Here is a 23,612-nt window from a genome sequence, read left to right as displayed (position 1 = left end):
CAACATTCTATTTTCCTTAAACAGAGAATTAATTTGGCATAAGACTGGAATATAGTAAGCTAAAAGAGAAAACGTTAAAGGGAGGGAAAGAAATCAATAGACTGAAAAAACTTTGTATGTCCCAGGTTTTGTGCAACATACTTAATATAAATATTTTCTCACAATAGTCCTGTGAATCATCAAGGAATGACTCACTATTACTATTACTTTATAAGTATATCAGTAGAGGTCTTTATAAAAATAACACACAGTATACTGCAGTTAATTATTGTCACGTGTTGTGCTAGAGAATAGACCTTCTCACATGCTTCTAAAGTTAATAAAGTACCACAGTGTTTTGCTTCTACTGTTAAAAATGAGCAATATATAATTTCATGTGAGGGCTTCCAGCAGAACTAACTGTCTTAGATACATATGAAGTATGCATAGTCAATATATATAGTTTATACCAGAAAGCAATAAGGCTTATTGCTTTTACGTATGAAATATATCTATTGATATCTCCGCCATCATTAGTCTTGTGTAGTTGATGGCTTAATCTCATCCGCCATCAATCACTTGCTTAGCTTGTGGCTTTCAGCATTACCCTTGCATCACAGTCTCTAATATGGCCTCTTAAAGTACAGATCACTACTCTCTTCTGAAGAGACATTTAATTCAGCAAGTTTGGCCACAAGCCTTTGAATCTACACATCTAATGAGTTCTCAGGTGATTCATCTGCTGCTGGCTTACACGCTACAGTTTAAGAATCATTTCTTCAGACAGGAGTTCAAATCTTTCCCAATACACGTGGGACGGCTAGCTTATTATTCCAGCACTGAGAAGGCTGAGACAAGAGGCCAGTCTGAGCAATCTAGTGAGACTTTGTCTTAAAGAACAAAAACAAATAGATAAATAAAAATTTTTTCTTATAAAGAACCAGGCACAGGACTTTGGCTTTGTTCTGTGGGACATTTGGCCTGAACCATGACTGCTGAGTCTTTCTGTGCAGGCAATAGTAGTTCTGCAGAACAGCTAAACAAATACATGATGCCAATGTTTCCATAAAGTCATATCTATAGAAATAGGTATCAGGATGAATACCATGATTAACTGCAGTTAAGTAAACATTAGCCTATAGAATTCACTAAAAGAGTACTCATGGAAAATCACTATAAATTAAACATCAACTACGTGGGAACCATCTATCAATGTATCCACATATCTTCTAAGTTTTTAAGTCAAATGTATAAACCTATAACAGAGATGTAGATGAGGTATTGAACCAGAAAAGAGGAGAAATTCCAGTGTTTCGTATGAATTCAGTAACGGAGATAAAACTTAAAGCCAGGATCTTCATAAGTACTTTTGGCTGAATAGCATCTTCACTTTCACATTTTAGTTTTATTTTCAGGGTTAAGAGACATAAATTCATGTGTAAAAGATCAATACTCTAGTGAATGGCATAGAAGTCACTGCAAAAGATATCTCTTGACTTTACTACACAACATCCAGTATAAGTGCTTCATTTGCTGAGTATGCAAGCAATGTATTTGATCCTTACTCACACTTCAAACTACTTTAAAATCCAAATGTAAAGTTAACAAATTACTGTGCCATCTATGTCTGTGGAGCTCAGCATTAACTTTATAGTTAAGAAATATAAGTTCTTAAAATTGGACAAAATTCAGATGAATGTTTGTCATAATGGAACATAATTTGGTTCTCCAAAAATAACTCCATGCAAATACCACAAGAAAAGTTAGTATCATGAGTCATCTGACAAACTTCAAATGGGAATAGCAGTCAAAAGTCTCCAACAATCTGTTATATGCTATGGAATATAAATATTTAAATGAAGTCTCTACAGATGACTACATTCTAATATAAAATAATTTGAGCCTGGATTAAAGTGTCTTTATAGTGTCACTTATAAAATCTATCTTTCAAAACATTTTACTAAATTCCATTAAATCAAACATTTCAGTTTGACAAATAGGTCTGCATTTACCCTTAGGCATTTAATTCTCTAGTAACAGTGTTTTTCAAAGAGTGTGGCATTTGCAGAAAGAAAAAAAATGTTCAAAAGAGAACTATAGTGCAAAGGAAACTGTAAAATGTTGATTTTAAGCACATTTTATAAGGTTCTTTACTTCAGGACATTAGTATGTATAACATACAGTGATTTTGAAAGATTTAGAGTACTGTGTGGACTTTTCTGTTCTCATTTAACACAAAATTCAAATGCCATGGGAAGTTGTTCAAGTACCAGAGGAACACTCTTGGGAAAAGAGCTTGTGGCACTTGTATTTGTTATAATTTAAAAAAAAATCAAGTCAATGTAACATATATTTATTGAATACATCTCCCAATTGTCTGAGCTTTTAAAAGTGAATCCTTCCTTTCTTTCTTTCCTTCTTTCCTTCTCTCTCTCTCTCTCTCTCTCTCTCTCTCTCTCTCTCTCTCTCTTTCTTTTTCTCTCTCTTCTTCATCTTTTTTCTTTCTTTCTTTTGTGCCACTGACCAAAAATCTACCTAGAACATGGTTAATCTGATTAGACATACTTACACTCTTCTTCAGGCCTCTTCCGAAGTGCTGCACGAGCCTCCTTACAAGGACTTCTCTGATATTGTGGGGGATTCCTTCCCCGTATTAGACTCTCCATCCTATAAGAGAAAGACCAATAATATTTTAATACTTGAATCCTTATTGATAATGGAAATGACATATTGAAATTTAAATACTGATAGAAGCTTTGTACCCCACTTTGTACCACTAAGAGTACCTAACAGATGACAAGGGAGTGTAGAGCATGGTAAAGCATGGTCTTTAAAAGCTGTATTGATTTAAAATGCTAAAAACATCATGTGGAACTAGAGAGGCAGCTTAGTAATGCCAATGATTGCCCTATAAGCACAAGGACTTGAATTTGATCTCTAAAAACTATGTCAAAATGTTGTTGCAGTGGCATGCTCATGTAATCCTAGTGCTGGGGAGGCAGACAGGTGGATCCTGTCGGCTTGCTGGCCAGCCAGTAAAATCTACTCAACAAGTTTCAGGACAGCAACCTTGTGTCAAATACACAAAGTGGATTAAATAAAGACAGCACACGTTGTCTTCTGGTATCCACATGAATGTACACACACACACACACACACACACACACACACACACACACTCCACTACCATGTGGACAAAGCCCATACACAGTCTAGTAAGAGACTACTAAGACTGAATATTTGTGTCTTACCCCAATATAAAAATACTTGGAAGGAATTACATTAAGTAGATTTAGAGGATGTTATAAGGGTTGTGTCTTCATCGTAGGATCACTGTCTTCCTAAGGTCAAGAGAAAGAACAGAGACTGCTTTCTCTTCTACACAAGCCCTGTGAGAAGACTGCCATCAGAAAGAAGGCCTTACTTGAAAGCAAATCTAACTGCATCATGACCTTGGATTTCTCAGTCTCAAAACTATGAATGGTACATGTCCATCATTTAACCATTATGTCTATGATAATTTATCAGACATCCCAATCAGTCCAAAGGGAAACTATTAAAAAAGAGTAATCACTTGAAAATAAACATATTTATAAAAAATCTAGAGTCATCCCTTAGGAGGAAAGAATATGTTCCGAACATCTTAGAGAATAATCTTCAGGAGTGGACTTTCTTCTTTCCATGCCACTGGGTGAATCTGAAAGGATTTCTTTATTATTATTATTGTAACTATTGTTTTATTATTACTATTACTATTTTTTATTATTATTAGTAATAACTATTGCCAGATATACATATTAAAGTACTTGTGTATATGTCTATAAAGTATAAGAAAATGTTTCAGAATATGCAATTATAACTTGAATTTTAGCTCCATTTGAAGCTTACTTTAGATGAGGAATAGTTATTGATCTTGAGATAATTATGGTATCATGACAGAAACACAAGAGGAACCTGAAGAAGTTAAGATACAACTTGCATTAATTATTGTATGTGTGGAAGAGAATCCTAACATTTGCCATGAGGCTTAGATATAAAAACTAAACTTATCCAATTTTTCAGTTTTGGACTATTGAGTCAATTCAATATACAATTTTGATAATCTGATTGAGCAAATACATGAATGTCCATGACAGTCTAATGGTAATCTAAGTGAGTATTCACCAGTATTTATAAATTACTGAAGCAACTACAACCTGCATATGCAATGTCTCCATAGATGTTTATAAATATTTTATTCTAATGCTGGGGATTGAACAAGGGTTCAAATGTACTAGGTAAATATTCTATTGCTGATCCATATCTTAGCCCTTGTATAGTTTTTTTTTTAAAAAAATCAGTTTTTCTCATCATAATCAAATTCTGATATGAAACGAGAAGTTATCCATGTTGGAATATGTATAAACCACTTTTGAGAAAACTACTGCATTTTTCTTAATATCTCTATTATGTGAGAATAGAAATTCATTCCAACAAAGCTCTGGTGGGGAATAGATTTCAAGATTCATGAAGTTTGCACTTGAACAGTTGTAATTGGCATCCAAGGACCTAGTCGCTAGAGGTTTCATTTTTGGCAAACCAAACACCAGTGGATAAGATAGGGTTGACTTCATGTTGATTGCTAGCTGTGGAGGCCATCTCTTACAGAATGGTATCATGGAAACATGCTCACACAGTCTGTGATTGCTTCAGTTTTTCATCAGTAAAACGATACTCAGATCTATAACCTTTTGTGAAGATCAGATATGTCAGCATAGATGAGGTGATTTGTGATATATCTCAGGGCAATAGGGCAAGTAAAGGAATGGTTATGAATAGAAATCTTGACAAATAGAAATGAAACTATAAAGTAATACTTTTGTGTCTATTGTGCTAGTAAAAATGTCAAAACTTCCCTTTATTTAGAGAAGAAAAGAAATATTTGGCCTTGTGGAGAAAAATATCTGAGGAAGGAAATGTTTTAGTCATTGTGGATTCAGAAAACACTCACATCCATTGGAGATACCTAAATTAAACTGCTTTGAAATTCCATTTTACCTTAGCAAGAAGGACTATCACAGAAAGACACACTATAACAAATTCTGGAGAGAATGTGGGGAAAGGAATCTTTAATCAACATTAGCTGGAGTGCAGACTGGAGAAGTCACTACAGAAATCAATGTGTGTTTGTGTGTGTTTGTGTGTGTTTGTGTGTGTGTGTGTGTGTTGGTAGTCCTCAAAAACTAAAATTAGAACTCCAGAACTCCTATATGACCCATCTATACCTTTCCTGAAATAAAGCCATGGGACTCCCACCACAGAGAACATACACCCATATCATTATTATTCACAATACCAGCCAATGGAGTCAGACTAGATGACCATAACTGACAAATAATTAAATGAAAATATGACTGATACACTCAACAGAATTTCATTTAGCTGTAAAAAAATAAAATTTACAGGAAGATGGGTAAAACTAATCATACCTCATGTACTTTCTGTAGTTCTTAATTTTTATGCAGGTATATTCATATCTGAGTGAACAATGATATTGACCAGGAAACTAGAAAGGACCCATAGAGGAAGAGAGAAAGGTATCGAACTGGTAGAAGACATGTGATAAGACAATCTGTGATCAGGAACACTGGAACCCTGAAGGATATAAACAGGGTCAAGGACAGGAAGATGGGGAGAGAGAATCAATCAAAACCATGTAAGCATAAAAGAAAATATGAAGCATCCATATAATAACTGCCAGCTTTCAGTGATGACAATATTGATAGTGTACTTCAATTAATCAATTCATTTAAGAAATCACAAATAAAAATCTAAGAATATTTTGATGAATAAAATGGCCTGTTATCCATATAATATTATTTAAAATGCTAAATACCTTATTATTTTTCAAAGAGTTTAGACATTTCAAAATTTAGAACTGTTCTCTGACCATAGGAATACTACTGAAGCATCGATAATGTCTCACAATTTACCCGTGTTTCATTCAGTACCCAGTGAAATGCCTTGAAAGAGTATTTTTAAAGTGAGTATCTGATGGTTTACTGTTTCTCAGTTACCTACTCATAGCCCCATGGGCTGTGGAAGATGTAGCCAGTCTTTCCTGGTCTTTGCTTTCTGATTTTACCTCATTATTTCATGCCCATGATTATATGGAAATAATATGCCTATTATTCTATTGAGTAAAGTACCATTGATTGAGGTAAAAATTCTTCATAAACACAAAATTAATATTAGCTGTATATTGATATATGAAAGTTTAATGTATAAGCTCCTCAGCACATCACACTGTGATATATAAATATATATTTGTTTGTTAATATGTTAATATGTAATAATATTCCATGTTATGTTTTGATTGTTGTCCTGGTGTCACTTGATGTCTGCTTCATTCAGTGACATTTTATCTTCAAGAACTACTGAAAAGTTAACTGGAGCCAAAGAAATTTCCTATAAATTATGTACATCACACAGTCATGGAAGCAAACATTGGAGACATTAAGATTCTTTTCATTCTTCAGAATTGTAAATGTTGTGCCCACTGGGAGACATGCACTCATGACCACAGTGTTATATAACTGACACTCCAGTCTTCTGGAGATCACACTGATATTTATGCAAGCTCTTCAACCAGTGCAATTTGTGGTACATGGTGTACAATATATGTCCAAACAAAGTTACCAAGGCTGGAACCTTGGAACACTCCAGTACTCTGCAAAGGAGTTGTCTGACCTGTTCTTTAGCTTGGCATGTTACCAGTGGAGTATGTTAATAGTTTCAGCGATGAGAGATGAATTGTGATGACCATGGAAGGCAGATTGTTTAAATCTCATTGACAGGTTCTAGAAAGTGTGCCCCACATGTCTTTTTTGCTGAGAAGTATGTGTAGCCATGTACATTTCAAACAGCATGAATAGGCACTTGTAATATGTAACCAAAAGATGTCTACAACCTGTTTGTCGTCTTCCTAAAGCTTGTTTGATGTCTCTTTAATGTAGCCAGGTCTCAATCAGCTGAGAACCTTTAAAAAAAATCTATCACCCTATTCCAAAACTAAAGATGCTCACTCCTCAAGGATGTAGTCAGTGAAGTCAGTTTCTTAAAGATTTTGTTCATTGTTTGAGAACTCCTACAAACCTCAAATACATATTTAGATATGCATGGAGGAAGTTTAATGGATTTACTTAGTTAATAAAGTCATTCACCAATAAAGAAGTGTGGCATGGGGCCTAGGACAAGTCTACAGTTAATATGGATGCCATAAGAATGAAGAATGGCCAAAGAGATAGCTGATAAGTGGATATTAGCCCCAAAGCTTGGGATACCCAAGATACAATTCACACACCATATGAAGCCCAAGAAGAAGGCAGACCAAAGTGTGGATGCTTCAGTGCTTCTTAAAAGAGTAACAAAATACTCACAGGAAGAAATATGAAGACAAAGTGTGGAGCAGAGACTAAAGGAAATTCCATCCAGAGACTGTCCCACTTGGGGATCCATGCCATATACATTTGCCAAACTCAAATGCTATTGTGGATGCAGGGAAGTACTTGTTGACAGGATCGTGACAGGAGCCTGATCTCAGGCTGTCTCCTGAGAGGCTCTGCTAGAGCCTGACAAATACAGAGGTGGATGCTCACAGTCAACCATTGGATGGAGCGTGGAGTCCACGATGGAAGAATTGGAGAAGGGACCGAAGAAGCTAAGGGGGTTTGCAGCCCTGTGGTGGGAGCAAATATGTCACCTGGCCAGATCCCCCAGAGCTCCTAGGGACTGGACCACCAACCAAAAAGTACACATGGAGGGACACATGGCTCCCACTATGTATGTGGCAGAGGATGGCCTTGTTGGATATCACTAGGAGGACCATCTCTGTCCTGTGGGGGTTCAATGCCCCAGTGTAGGGGAATGCAAGGGTGGGAAGGCAGGAGTGGGTAGATGGGTGGGAGAGCACCCTCATAGAGGCAGGGAAGTGGGGAGGGGATGGGGTTTCCTGGAGAAGAGACTTGGAAAGGGAATAACATTTGAAATGTAAATAAAGAAAACATCCAATAAAAAGAAAAGAAAAAAAATGAAAGACAGCAAATCCTTGCCACATTGCCTGGTGATCCATCAGAGGAGCTAGTAATCAATTTGACAGTCTGGTGATTATCACAGTAAAGTGATTTCTGACACACACACACACACACACACACACACACACACACTCTCATTATCTGCCATGATCATTTCTGACTAGCTTCCCTCTCAGAGATGCCATCAAGTGATTTGCTTATGGTAACAGAGTGTTTAGATCCAAGTCTGCTTCCCTTTAATGTGAATTTTGCTATATACATTTCTGAAAGGACAGGGATGCAGGACAGTTGTACTGATCGTGCACAGCCACTGTAGACTTTAAACTGACTAGTGCCACAGAGGAACTAAAATTAGGATTTAATAATTATATTGAATCTTAGTTTACTATAATGGGAATTACAATAATTACATATAGATACAGCTTTTGACAGTTTAGCATGTCTGGAAGTATCTAATCATCACACAAGCACTGAAAATACACATTCCAGTTACTTTTTTATAGGTATAATAAAACACCTTGACCAAAAGCAACTTCGGGAGGAAAGGCTTTATTTCAGCTTATAGTTTCACATCACAGTCCATCTTTGAAGGAAGTCAGGACAGGAGCTCAAGGCAGGAATATGGAGATAGGAACTGAAGCAGAGACTATGGAGGAAGCCTTCTTATTCACTTGCTCTTCGTGGTTTATTCAGCTGGCTTTGTGTGTGTGTGTTTGTGTGTGTGTGTGTGTGTGTGTGACCCAGTACCACCAGCCAAGGTGGTCGCATTACCCACAATAGGCTATATACTTTCATATTAATTGTCAACTAAGAAATACATCACAGGCTAGGGAGGTGCATTTTATTATGAGATTCTTCCTATGAAAATTACTCTGGCTTGTGTCAAGTTGATATAAAATTAGCCAGTACTATATAGTTTATGCTTCTATAGCAGTGTTTCTCAACCTATTGTTTGTGACCTACCTGACAAACCTTTATTTCCAAAAATATTTACATTATGATTTATAACAGTAGCAAAATTACAAACATAAAAATAGCAACAGAAATAATTTTATAGTTGGAGATTATCACAACACGAGGAACTGTATTAAAGGGTCACTGCATTAGGGAAGTTGAGAACAACTGTTCTCTAGGTTCAAACTTCAACAGAAATAATCTATAGAAAACTAAACAAATTAGGGATAGAATTGAAATCATAGCATGATTATACAGATAAACAGATGATTGTTATATTATAGTTAGAAATAATAGTAGGTAGAGATTTATACCCTCATATGGGAATGGAAAGCATAAAGTCAAAAGGCAGAGTGATAACATACTATGAACATTAATTTTTATAGTGTCCTTAAACCATCAACTCCCTGAACTTTCAAGTCTCCTTATTTAGCTTTGAATTCATAGAAGAGGTGAAGGCACAATGGAAATAGCCTTGTTTCATCAGTAGTAACTTGTTTTTAAAGGACAGTTGACTCCAAACCATAGCAGTCTGATTGCCAGAGCCTGGGTATGCTCCCAGAGAACACATGTGCAAAGTACAATTGAGTGTTCATGTGGATCAAACATGAACTACAAATGACAGCATAGAAACAATCAGTGCTCAATTATCTTGCCTAAACATGTTGACTCACCAACATTAAGGAAAAGTTGAAGTTGAAAAGGAAGATCACTTTGAGGAGAATGAATTTCATTCAAATAAACTACTTAGACAAAGTAAAATTCCTACTCCAGAAATACAGGGAAAAGGCTGTGGAGCTGGAGATGAGTCAGGTTGTTTTGTAGAAGATAGCAGTAATTTCTCAAAGAGCAAGAATCAGCAATGGTTTCAGAGAGGAAACTGTTTTACATTTCTGTATCATGTACCCTGAGAGCCAGCAAACATAGTGGTACATTTTCCACAACTTTTAAAATTAATCTTTCATTTTAATTTATCTCATTTTTGTTTGTTTGTTATATTATGTGTCCATATGTTCAAAAGGGCACGGCATGTAAACACGCACACATGCAAGCGAAGACCAGAATTTAACATTTGAGGTCTTTTTTGATTGCCTACTAAATAAAGCTTTGAGACAGAGCTTTTCATTGAACCTGGATTAGACTAGAAAGACTGGCTAATGAACTCCTAAGGTCTATCTGTCCATGTCCTGAATAATATGTGAATATATTTTTACTTTGGTTCTTGGCATTTGACTCAGACCTTCATGATTGAGTGTTAGAAATTGAACTATTTCTTCATCTCAACTCTTGTCCCCCTTTTAAAAATGATAGACTAGACAATTGATAGGTACCATGAAATAATCATGAAAATCTATACCTTTTGTAGAAAAAGAAACCAGTGCTAGAATATGAACAGTATATAATTTTCTCTACAAACATATTAAGCAAGTGTGTCATGAAAAACTCAAGATAAATAACAGTAACATATCAAGGTACTAAAAACTCAGAATTTGAGTCTTGTATTAATTTTTCCCCTTCTGTGTTTTAGAAAACATTTTGTACTTTTTTGTTCATCTAGGTAATAGCACTGTATATGGAAGGCTGCTATCTTTTATGAATGTGTCTTGTAAACAAATTGGGTAGTACAAGAAATAGCAAGCTTCCCTTAGAGAAGTTCTTACAGAATGACTATTTAAATCATATGAGATTTAGAAATAGGCCTAGGAACTAAGTCATGAAAGATTATATACTTGTCATAATTTATGTTTCATCTGTGATAATTTAAGTGTCATATTTTGAATGGTGGGTATTTATGAGTGATATGACAAAAGCCATCAGAGCACAGCCTCCTCTCCTGTCATAGAAGCTCCAGTGACCTTGCTCTCATCCCTAGCTATTCTGGATCATCTGTCTCAGGATCCTACCTACGTATTCATACCACTCTGGAGTTGGAGTTGGGCAGAAGTCGTATCTGATGTACTTGGCCAAACTCATCAATAATGGTGTATTTATTTCAAGATATTTAATGAATGAATGAATGAATAGCATTTGATATAAATGTTTGCTCCAGTACAAGGCTACCATGTCTGTGGTTATATCTCTACACAGTCTCATAAGGGCTCTTTGAGGTCAGTGTGTCAAAACTCACACTCAAACTTCCTCCTGCTTCTTACAGATCCACAGATTTGAATAGTGCTAGAAGATGAAGTTCTTTGATTGCATTCACATTACTTAGCCTTGCTGTGGAGCCTTCTGTCTCAGAGAAGAAAATAATATTGCATGTGGTAACTGCTTAGACAATAGAAAAAAAATACATGCTGAGGGACTAAAAAATATTAATTTCTTGAAGGAAAATGGAGGTGGTTGGCATCAAAGAATAAATGCCATTCTTTTGGAAATGTCCAAAAATATGTCAATAATACACCATTACCTAGAATATAAAGAACAACAGTCTTTATAGTCAGATATACATTAAGTTCTACCTTCAACCCACTCTCCTTTTGTGAAAAATTTTTGGGATCACAGGCTAGTGGTCAGTCTTTGTACTCAGAACAACTGGAATAACATTTTGGAGTTTTTTCTAGAATTTTGCATATGGAAATGACCATTCACAGCACAGGTATTGTATATTCTTTTCAGGTAGACAGACCACCGTGGCTAATCGAGTGAACAGTCTGATTGCCATGAACAAAAGGCAACACAATGATCCAGATCACATTGATAATTTCTAGGACTTTTCAGATCATAAAATACTTTAATTTCAGCATTTTATGAGGAAATAGAACATGTTGTCTCCTTTACTAAAAAAAAATAATAATCACAATGCCTCATTTATTTAGGAAGATGGGTTTCTGGGAAAACCTGAATTAAGTCTCCATTTAAGATTCAGTGAACATTGCAGCACCATGAACAGCTCTGATGGACGTCGTATGATTTTGTGTAAGATCCAGGAATACCTCTACCAACAAGTCAAACCCAAAGCAAAAGAAAAAAAAACCCTCCAGACCTTTTTTCTTCATCCTAATACTTTGTGGGATTGCTTGGAAATACCAGATACACAGTAATTTCACCTGCAGCATCTGTGTCTGTTACTTCCTTTTCAGTTCCTTCTCAGGGGTAGGAAGAACTTGCTATTGATGCTCTTGAGAAAGATGAACACATTCTCCATTTTAAAAAAAAAGCTTAAACTTTTCTGCTGATTCTTGCTCCCTTGAGGCCCTTCAAGTTGTGAGATTTTCCTGTTACACTCTGAGGGCTTCTGTTTCATTCAATCCATACAATTGCGCTCATAACTCTTGTCTCTTTTTTCCCCTCTTATATTTGATCCCGTGTTATTTATGCTCATTTGACTGAATTTGCATAAATGTGACAGAATCTTGTCTGAGGTCTTTACCTGTTCAGTATTCTTTTGTTGAAACCCTTTCACTGTCCATTTTTATTAAGTTGTTCCTCTGTCAATGGTGCTTCTCCAAGTAGCCACACTTCATCCACCACTCATTGTAGCTTCCTTAATGCCTATAGCAGCAGCAACTTCTTGGTCTTCTCTACTAGGCTCTTTTATTTTATTTTTTTTAACTTTGACCTGAGAGTCTATTAATTTCCAGCTTTATCTTTAGTCCAAATGTGCTTTGTAAGAGAGTATATAGTGATGTGGATGCTGCTTTTATTTCCTTAACAAGAGAATGTGAATATTTTCCAAGGATGATGGTTAATTTGTTTTTTTTTCCTATTGCTTTGTTTTGTTTTGCCCAGCTAATGTGAGATTGTATTGTTGACTATATAGAGGCTACAACATCCTAGTGAGCTAATTCTTCAATTGTGAACAGTGATTGGATACCCAGTGCTGCTCTTTGTTTTTTAGATTGTTTATCTTGTAATACAAGGTACAATAGTAATGTCCCAAGAACACTGGCCTTAAGTAAGAAATGTCTCTTGGAGAGAAATTATTGTCTTGTATTTTAAAGGTTTATTTGCATTTTATTTTATCTGTGTGAATGTTTGCCTACATGCATGTCTGTGAGCTATAGCACATAGTCCTAAGGAGGCCAGAAGAGAGTCTCAGATCCTCTTGAACTGGGGTGACAGGTAGTTGTTAGTTGCTGTGTGGTTACTGTAAACTACAGTCCTTTGTAGAAAGCAGCAAGTTCTTTTGACCACAGAGCCACCTTTTATTCCCCCCTCCTTTTTTTATATTTTAAATACATGTTTAAAAGTCAGTTTTAATCAGAATACATTTATAATTTATGTTAATGAATTATTGACATTAATTTGGACTCATGTTTCCTAGCTTATTTTGCATTCTATTTTCTCTTTAACTTTTTTTCCCATTTCCTGAGCTATGTTCTTCTTTTCCACTTTATTGTTTTGATCTTGAACTTTCTTTTCATGTCCAGATAAACTTACATATTTAATATTTGCTTACTATTACTCACTAAATTATCTACTTTAAAAACCATGTTTCTTAGTTTTAAGATCTTTGAAAGACTTCTTTAAAGCGAATCAGGAGTTTTTTTGAAATGGGTACAGTTGTTGATCTGAAAACGTTTACATTTTGTGCCTCTTATGACACGTCTGTGATGTGAAGAATCAACGACGGACTGTTGCACCTGATAGCCCATTGAATGTGCTGTTTCTGGCACCTGATAGCCCATTGAATGTGCTGTTCCTGACATTGTGGCTCCCTGGTTACAGCTTCAATGCCAGTTGCTTCCATCAGCTCTGACCTCTGCTTTCCTCCCTTAAACACAAAGGAAGCAGCTTCCTGTTCTTGGAAGCTTCATGGATGTGTCATCCTGGCTTCTTGCTTAACTTCCTCTTCCGTTTTTAACAAATTCATCTGGTTATTTTTATAGACTCCATTCTCTTCTTGAAATTACATGTACATTTCTTGAGATACTTACTTTAGAAGGTATCTGAACTCTTTGCATTATGACTCTTCTGAGTCTCCCTTCTGTACACTGGTTCATGGTCAGATTTATTGCAGTTGCTGGTTTCTCCATGTATTGTGGGATTTTATATAATAAACTCACTTTCTTTGCTGGACACTCATCTTTATGGCCTTATTAAGGTTCTACTAAAATTTTTCTTTGTTGTGACTCTTGACTACTTCCTGATTTTCTAATTACTGTAGGATCTCATTTCAAAATATTTAAATCATATCACATGATTATATCAGTTTCCATGGAAAGGTACTTGCAGAGGTCCACACTGTTAGCATTGAAAAATCACATTTTAACAAACAGATTCTCTTATCTTAATGGCACATATTTGGAAGGGATCAAAGCAAGCTAATAAAATCACTTAAAATGCCACCTTGTCTCAAATATGAGATTTTAGAGCCTTAGAAATGTTTACTTTTGTAAGAAAAGAAATGGATAAGCTGACTGAGATTACATAGAGTTTAATACAGGTGATAGAAGTTCATCAATGTCAAAGTCTCTAGTTGTAAGACTTCTTCTATCTCTGGCTTTTTGTGTTATATTAGAATAATAACATCAAAACTATACATCATTATCATCATCATCATTATCATCACCATCATCATTATAGCCTAAAGTAATAATCATTAAAAGCCTATAACATTCACACAAAAGTGCTGAATTAAAAAAATAGCACAAGATACATTGGGAAGAATTAATGAAAGATTGTATGAGTAGGAATCAACAGATCCCTATCATTTTTAATATTAACTGACCAAAAGGACTCATTTCATTTGACAGAAATAGTCTATCAACACACAAAACCATAAATATGTCTGTGACTCCTGTGGAGATCCTAAATTAGAAAAAGTCTGAAAGATGTTATGAAAAAAAAAAAAACCTGGCTAGTTCAGCAGAACTATTTCTAGTCAAAAATTTAAATAGAAAAAAAATAGAATGTTCCCTCAGTATCTTTCTGTCAAATTTCTTCACTTGTTATACTTTTTCTATCTTTCTCTTAGCAACATTCTCTGTGGTTCTTGGCATGTCAATAACATTTTGTGTCTAACACATTCAATATTATCCTTTAGAACATATTTCAGAAAATAGCATATATGTCCTTAGGTGGACAACACCCCAATGAAGGAAGGTTTATAACTAGACAATATAAAGTACCTTCTAATCTTTCACATATATGTAGCATTTTCTGAAGTAACTCTACATACAGAAAGCAACGGGTAATTCTGTGCAAAATATCATCTCTTCATAAGCAGTGGTATGGCCTGACTGATGAACTTCTGTCTTAAATAATTGAAACTTATGAGTTAGTAATTTCCTTTAAAATGATTATGCTTTAGTCTCTCAGATTAATCCTAAGTAAACTCCAGAATATTGTTCACTATATGTAACTCAGTAACACAGAAGGGCTGATGAGATTCAACCTGAGGTTTATAATCAGCTATGGAACTTTTAACGTTTTATAGGAGTATGATTTTGTGACTAGACATTTATTTCTATGCCTTTATTTTCCCCTTTGTTTATTCCTCTTCTTTCTCTTCATCTGCTTTCTATGCTTATATTGTTGTGAGACATGATGGCATTTGTTTTTATGGTTTTCATTGTACTGACACTCCTTGTCTAGGGTATTGTTACAACCATGGGCATTTATCAATGTTTAATCAGGCTTTGGGATGGATATGGTCATTGTACAATGGAAAAGCTTTGAAGTAAGTCTACTTTATACTTAGAGGTATATTTGAACTATAAATGTTGTTAAATAAACTAGGCAGAGTGTTGCTAGGAAACTTAAGCAATAAATAGATGAATCCACATTTTTTAAAACAATACTATTTTCCATTTATTTATTGCTATCTACTAAGGCAGCCAAATCGCTTTTTGATATTTTATGCACCTGTTCTTTCGGCTGTTACCAAATCATTAGCAGGTTGAAGAGGAACAATTTAGCCATGAGAAAGGGCCTGTATCTAGCATTCTAGGCATTAAATGCTTCTCTTTACCTCTTCTGTTTTCTAGATCAATGGCCTAAATTTTGGACCATTTTCAATTAAGAAATGAAAAAAATGGCATTTTCTTGAAGCATTAACTTAGACGTATTTTTGGAATTAACACATCCTTTCTAGTAAAATGGTGGTATCAGGGCTGGATCTGAAATATCCCCCAAGAAGTTACATATTGAAAGCTTGGCTCCCATTGCTGTGGTTTTAAATGTGGGGCGCTGTGGAAAGTTGTGATTAGATGAAGACTTTGGTCTTATTGACAGCTTCATCTATCAATGGACTCATATATTGATGGCAACATTGGTAACTGGAGGAAATGGCAGGAAAAGGAGTTCATTGGAAGAAGCAAGTAACAGACAACATGTCCAGGAATGGAATGCCTGGCATTGTTTTCTCCTCTATCTCTACTACATTCTATACACACATTTCAGGCTATGACAAGGTGAGAACTCCTTTCCCTTCCTTGTCATAAGCTTAAAAGCAACAGGCTGTCCAAACCCAGACATCTAGGTAATTATAACTTGTATAATTTTAGGAGAAACTACAGGTAAAAATGCTACTCTGACCAACACGAGAAGGAAGAAATTAGATATATACTTAATTAAGGAGTTTATGTCCCCCAAAACATGCTAGTATATACAGCCATTCTGAAAATAGTGGCTGAGTGAAGAAGTCATAAGTAAAATCACAGCTGTAAATGCATATAGGTTGTCTAAACATATAATACTTTATCAGACAATCTGAAAAAAAAATCAGTGGATTGGAGAGTAATGTATCTAGAAGCACCAATGTGGTAAGTCTGTAATTTATACCAAAGAATACTAGTAAATAAATAAATACTAGTAACTGACAGAAATCATGGACATTATCGAAATAAACAAATACTAGTAACTGACAGAAACCATGAACATTATCGGCCAAAATTCACCTGAACGTGGGGAAGAATCAAGTGTCCTTGATAAATCCAACTCAATTCCAGTGTAAAGTCAGACAATAGAAACAGAAATAACACACTTCCTGTTTCTGGAGTGTGCTTTGCTTTACAGAAAATTCTATCTGTTCATCTTATATCAAATTATTATAAATAATTTATAATATATAAATATATGAAGTTATTCTGTTATTAGCAGAATTATTCCACCAGAAAGTCTCTGAAAGTCCTCAGTCAACGGCTGTTTGGGAATTATGGGAATGATATGTTTCCTCAACTTTGATCCTAAAGTGGTGTTTTCTACTGCCTTCATTATTCATGTATGCCTTAGAAAATTATACAGACGCAACTTATAAAACACTCTACATCCACTGAAAGATATGTATCTGATTTGGGATATTTCCCATCACCAAGGTGAAGATTTTATTAAAGCTTGTAGTTAATTTGCTGTCTTAATTTGTTAAGATAATAAGCAGGTTCTTGAACATAAAATTTATTATCTATCACTAAAGCATGCAAAGACATAGCATCTCATTTTACTGCTGCTTTATGCATTCCAATTGCTGTCCAACTGGAATCTGTAAGTGGACTTCTAAATAAACTGTTCTGAGCTGTACTGTATTCAGTCAAAACTCACATGGGAGCTTAAGTCCTGATGCTTCAAAATGGAATTGCTTTGGGAAGTAGGACTTTTAAGAAAGTGATCAAAGTCAAGCTGATTGAGTGATCCCTAGTAAAATTGATGGGTGTAATTACTGGAAGGGAAACTTTCATATAAGGTAATAACAGAGCCATGTTTACAAAAAGAGTACTGGTAAGTCAAGGAGAGATCTCAAGAAAAATCACACTGGACTTGTATTTCCAGCCTCCAGAAGAGAAAAAAAGCAATTTTTGTTGTTCGAGCATACACAAAACTGTTATGACAGCTACAACAAAATATAGTAAGATATTATATGCAAGATATAATATCTGTACTTATTTTGTGCTAAAGGTGAACTACTCTGTTTGCTGAAACTCGAAGATTTGCTCACAGGCAAGAGGAGGAGCAATTTTCTGAGCTTGCCTTTGCCACTTTAAACTGAATGGGAGACAGTGATAACTCAACTCTTGACAGGTGGGCACATGTCAAATTTTTAGAAAATAAAGATTTTATTTATCTTTTAATCTCTTATATGATTTTGGAATCTTAGATTGATCTTTAGTTTTTATTTTTTTAAGTTGATCTTTAATCACCTGCTGTGAATGAAGGGTTTGTTTTAAGCATTGAACTGGCTGACTGTTTCTTCAAGTATCCAGAGCAGTACTTATCAAGGAAGTAAATTAAATATATTACGAGGATACGATGCAGGTTACCCTAGAAAGGTCATATTAACAGCCCTCTTTCAATTAAAATTACTTATTGTCTTACCCAATGTTCTATTGCTTTGAAGAGACACTATGAACATAGCAACTCTTATAATGGAAAACTTTTAATTCGGACATGCTTACAGTTTCAGAGATTTAGTCCATTATCAGCATGGCAGTTAGCATGGCAGCACAAAGGCAGACATAGTGCTGGAGAAGGAGCCAAGAGTTCTAGATCTGGATCCATAGACAGCAGGAAGAGACCCACTAGGCCTTGCTTGAGTTTTTAAACCATAAAGCCCAACCCCAGTGACTTCCTCCAACAAGATCATATCTCCTAATAGGGCAATTCCCTGGTGATCCTGCATTTACATTTATGAGCCTTTGAGGACATTCTCATTCAAACCACATTTATTCTGGAAGAAAATATAACCTCTTAATATATGTACTATAGTATCCATTACAGAGATTTTAAAAATCCATGCTACTTGTCCTGTATCTGATAATTAAGCCTGAACTATCTGAATTAATAGTCTATGCAAAGAATCTAATAACAAATAAAAAATATCCCCTAAGTCCCATAACAATAATCTTTGTTATGAAACTCATTCAAACACCTGCCTATAAAGTACAAATTCAGTTAGTGCTCAGTAAGCACTCATGAAACCTGAGTTAATTCACTCGATTATTATCTAGATATGTAATGGCCTTTAAAACGAAGAAAAGCTTACATTATAACTATCATACTTTATTAACAAAGACAAAACAAATAATATAACTTGGTTAGGAAAATATCCATCAAATACTATTCAATGCAATGGAGTCTAAGGCTTAATATTTCAGTTTCAATTAATAAGCTATTAATCAAAATTTATACAAAATTCCTGATTGTATGAATTAAACATCTCATTAACTTTTCAGTCCCCTGTGAGGGTCCTTAGTAGATTATGGCTAGCATTTCACAGAAGAGGAAATACTTTCTTCTATCACAGTAGTGATGAAATTGGAATTAGAATTCAGGTCATCTTACTCCAGAACCTACATTGCTAACGCACTGAACTACAATACATTTCCCCAAATGAAACTGTATTGTCCTTATTCAATGTATGAATGTTATCTTACTTAATCCTCAAAACCAACTTTATGATGTACCTACCACGCTTTGATAAAAACATCATTTTCCAGAAATGTTTGAAGAACAAAATCACTGTAGTAACTTTGGTGAGGGCAGCATCTTTAACTTAGTATGTTATATGGATGATGTCCTATAGAACTGTGATCCTGTCTTATGGGTCACTACCTGTACTGGATCAGATCTTCAGCTCCATGATAGCAGAACTGGAACTGTATTCATGACTGTAGCCTCAATGTCAATCTAACTGGCTCAGGAAAATTGAAAGTTGATTGAAAATGGGCAAGAGACATAAATAGAGATTCCTCAAAAGAAAACACACAAATGTTCAAGGAGGTAATGGAAAAATCCTTCAATATCACTATCTAGCAGGTAAATTAGACTCCGACTGTGATGAGTTATCACCTTCTCTAGTAAGAATGTCTATTGGCAAAATGACTATTTGAGATATTCATCCTGTGATACCAAATAAGAAAAATTTCCAGTCCTCACATGGTATGATAGCTCACACCAATCTTTTCATAGGCAAGAACTTTGAATCCTCCCCCTCTCTCCCAAGTATCTCAATGTATTTAACCACATTTCTCCAAACACCACATTTCCACCATTAGACCTTAATACTTTTTCTAATTAAAGATGCTATCTAGTAAATAAAAATACTAAATATAGCAAATGGGGGAGGATTGCAGAAAATAGAATCCTCTGTCTGGCAAGATGGTGAAATGGGCTGCAGGAGTTCGTCACCAAGCCTGATGATCCGAGTTTCATCCACAAGGACCACGGGACAGAAGGAAAGACTTGATAATGAAAAGTTGTCTGACATACACAGGTGTACTGTAGTGTGCCCTCCACCATTAATAGATTAATGCAATAAAAATTTAAAAAAAGAAATAGGATACTTGCTCATTATTATTATGAATTTAAATATGTACATCCAGCGTGAAAGCACTATGGCGATGTCCTATAACTGTTACATCTGTTAATCCAAAGACAAAAACCCATAGGAGATGAAGTCAGAACTTTGAAGAAAGATCTTCATTCTGCTTACCCAAAATGTAATGCAACAATGACCAACAGTCACAAATGGAAAACAAATAGGTGCCCTGTGGCTTCCCAATGGATAAAGAGCACATGGCATGCACACAATGTAAAAGGAAGTAATATCTAATCTTTCATAGCAATGTGAGTGGAACTGCTGATCATCTATTATGTTATGTAGAATCAGGCAGACACAGGAAGACAGACAGCACCTGATGTCATTCATACATGGATGAGATCTTTAAAAAGTTGATTTTACAGAAGTTTAAATTACCAAAGACTGATGAGAGTGAAAACAGTTAAAGAAAGGTATGTGTTGATCAATGGACACGGCTATGGTTAGAACATGAAGTTTTGGTGTGCTCCTTCACACTAAGTGAATATTGATAACTGAGAAGTTGAACACCTTAAAAGCCTGGAGAGACAAGTGTGAATGCTCCCCTTGAAGAAATCATAAACATTATATATATATATATATACATATATATATATATATATGCAAGCTTAAACATTATATACTGTATATGCATGTTTAAAAACTACATATTACTCCACTAATATGTACATTGTTGAATTTTAAAGTGTCAGTTATCAGCAGACTTAAGTTTGAGTACATTTAATACAAAAAGGGGAAGTTGCTACTATATTGTAGTTCTGTGTGTATCTCCAGCGTTTGATTATTATATTTTAGTTAAAAAATTACATCAACTGGTCTCTCAGTACACCATATTATTATTATTTAATAGAAAATCAATAGTAGCTTCTTACTTTTTTTATAAGTATGTATGTCCACTTACATAGAAGTACCTGCACTGTAATGAGGAATCAGTTCAAAAGACTTTTTACAAGGCCAACATGCAAGCAGGAAATGTCAATCTCTTGATGTACCATGGTCTAGTTGGAAATCTGTGATCTGTCACATCCCTATGGTTGGTCATGTGTTTCTGTTTATGATCACTAGTTCCAAACTTAGGGCATGAAGGCGTCACTCACAGGAAGCAGCCACATTACATACAAAATACACTTTAAATTATTTTCAGATTTTAGTTTGCAAATGAAAGATGAAATATCCCTCATTTACCAGCTAATGTACAAGAAAATGTCTGAATAATTTTGTAAATCTTCATAAAATTTGAAGATGTTGCTAGCTGCCTTACATACTCTTTCCATCAAGAGCTTCAAATTTGTTCTGGTGAATGTACCTAAATACTTAAAACTCTATCTCCTGAGGATCTTGGAGTAGCAATGCAATTTAATTCAGCCATACATCAAAGTCATCAGGGGACTCTGGAGAGGCCTTTAAAAGGCTTGGTTGCTCTTCACCTTTTGAGTTTATCCTGCCTGTAATGGGGTCAGAATGGCCATGTTGGTGGTATATGTAGAAAAATGAGTGCTTGATGGCTTGAGTTAGTTTGGGGAAATTTATACTCCTTACACTTTAAAGTAATCCATAACTTTAATAAGTATCTTGGTTCTTAGAGTATTCAAGCATGTCTGTGAAGTCTTTTATTTAACTCCATCAAATATTTATAAAGTGGTAATTTATCACAACAGAAATCAAAGCAAATTCATAGCTCTCTTAAGATGCCTAACGTGTTCCAGGAATTAGTCTGCTAGTGAAAGAAGCCCAATTAGCTGTGAAATATAGAATAATGTGCCCTCCTGAGAGAAAAAAAAAAACCTGGGTCCTGATGTAGTTCCTCAGCAAATTTCCTTAAAATACTGGCAAGTGTTTCCAGTCTTGATCATCTTGATAATTTATCATCAGTGTCTTAGTTAGGTATTTTATTCCTGCAACAAAACACCATGAGCAAGTTGGAGAGCAAAGGGTTTATTCAGCTTACACTTCCACATCATTGTTAATCACCAAAGGAAATCAGAACAAGAACTCAAGCAGAGCAGGAGTCTGGAAGCATGAGCTGATGCAGAGGCCATGGCGAGTATAGCTTACTGACTTGCTTCTCATGGCTTGCTCACCATACCTTCTTATAAAACCCAGGATCATCAGCCCATGGATGGCACCACTCAAAATAGGCTTGGCCCTTCCTCATTGATAACACTACTTGAGAAAATGCATTATAGCTGGATCTCATGGAGGCATTTCTTCAACTGAGGTTCTTTCTTTCCTGATGATTTTAATTTGTGCAAAGTTGACACACACAACCAGCCAGTAAAACCAGAATGCATTTGCTGACATTTTTTTTAATTTCTGAGATAAAAGCATTAAAGCAATTTATCATTAATAAATGACAATTAAATGAATGGCAAGTGGTCACAATTCCATTATGGTCTCAACTTTCTTTCCATGTGTTGGCAGAATGGGAGTGTTGACACCACCCTTCACCTAACAGGGGAACCCATCCTGGTGAAAATGAAGCTGTGGTACACCAAAGAAGTCAATAGACCAGAAGAAAGGTTCTTAGCTAAAGACAACCAACTCTTTGTAACATAGAGGGATGATGAAGTCAACTTGTCATGTGCACTCTGAGATACACTAGCAACAAAGACTACCAAGACTTCTTATCACAAGTTTTCAAAGGGGGAAAAAAGATCTTTGAGGAATTCAAGGGGACTAAGTTTATTACATGTCCTTTCTTTCCTATACCTGCTTAAATAAAGATAAAACCATCTTCAGCTTACATTTTTATCTTTTACCTTAATGTTTCTATTGGCTTTATACATATAATTTATTTGGGTAAGAGAAAAACTGAGGTACACTAAGGAGAATGTGAGTTAAGCTTTTAGCATGTGGTGTGTGTGTGTGTGTGTGTGTGTGTGTGTGTGTGTGTATGGTGGCTGTAGAGATGGCTCAGCAATTGAGAGCATTGGCAGGGCTTGTTGAGGACCCATATTCAGATCCAGCAGTTCACAGACACACCACCTGTAAGTTTAGTTCCAGGGTATCTAATACCCTCTTTTGGTCTCTGAAGACGCTAATGCTGATATGCATGTACATACATGTAGGCAAAACACTTATACAAGTAAAATAAAAGTAAGTAAATCTTTAAAAAGATTTGCCTTTGGCCTGGAAGTTTGTACCTGTCTTCCCTCATCCTTGGCCTCCCTCATTTCACTTTTTGTTGTTGTTGTTGTTTGTTTGTTTTAAGGATTCTTGTAGTTTTGATTCTTTCTCACTTTCCTTTGCTTATCATGAAAAGACAATTGTTTCATGGTTACTATGAACTTTCCTAAAACCTCTCATATCCAGCTGCCAGTTTCATGTTTATCAAAACTCCAACAGCCTTT

At 35.3% G+C, this 23,612-nt stretch overlaps 1 protein-coding gene across 6 annotated transcripts in view; it reads right to left on the bottom strand.

Moving 5' to 3' along the window:
* Positions 1–23,612, bottom strand: part of Lrrc7 (leucine rich repeat containing 7) — a 438,353-nt gene that overhangs the window by 327,961 nt on the left and 86,780 nt on the right. For 3 of the 6 annotated variants that reach the window (XM_028777579.1, XM_028777577.1, XM_028777581.1), the window contains exon 2: positions 2,549–2,646. Coding sequence is in view for 3 of the 6 variants with exons in the window: in XM_028777580.1 (XP_028633413.1) it covers positions 2,549–2,645 (97 nt within the window). In the remaining 3 variants the exon portion in view is untranslated. Of the gene's footprint in view, positions 1–2,548; positions 2,647–23,612 lie in introns of those variants that run through there. The other 3 variants (XM_028777580.1, XM_028777576.1, XM_028777578.1) reach the window with 1 other exon arrangement.

Source organism: Grammomys surdaster, unplaced genomic scaffold (assembly GCF_004785775.1).
Source record: "Grammomys surdaster isolate TR1022 unplaced genomic scaffold, NIH_TR_1.0 311, whole genome shotgun sequence".
Classification (NCBI taxonomy): Eukaryota; Metazoa; Chordata; class Mammalia; order Rodentia; family Muridae; genus Grammomys; species Grammomys surdaster.
Note: the sequence above shows the minus strand (reverse complement) of the source record. Positions and strands in the feature narration are given on the sequence as shown.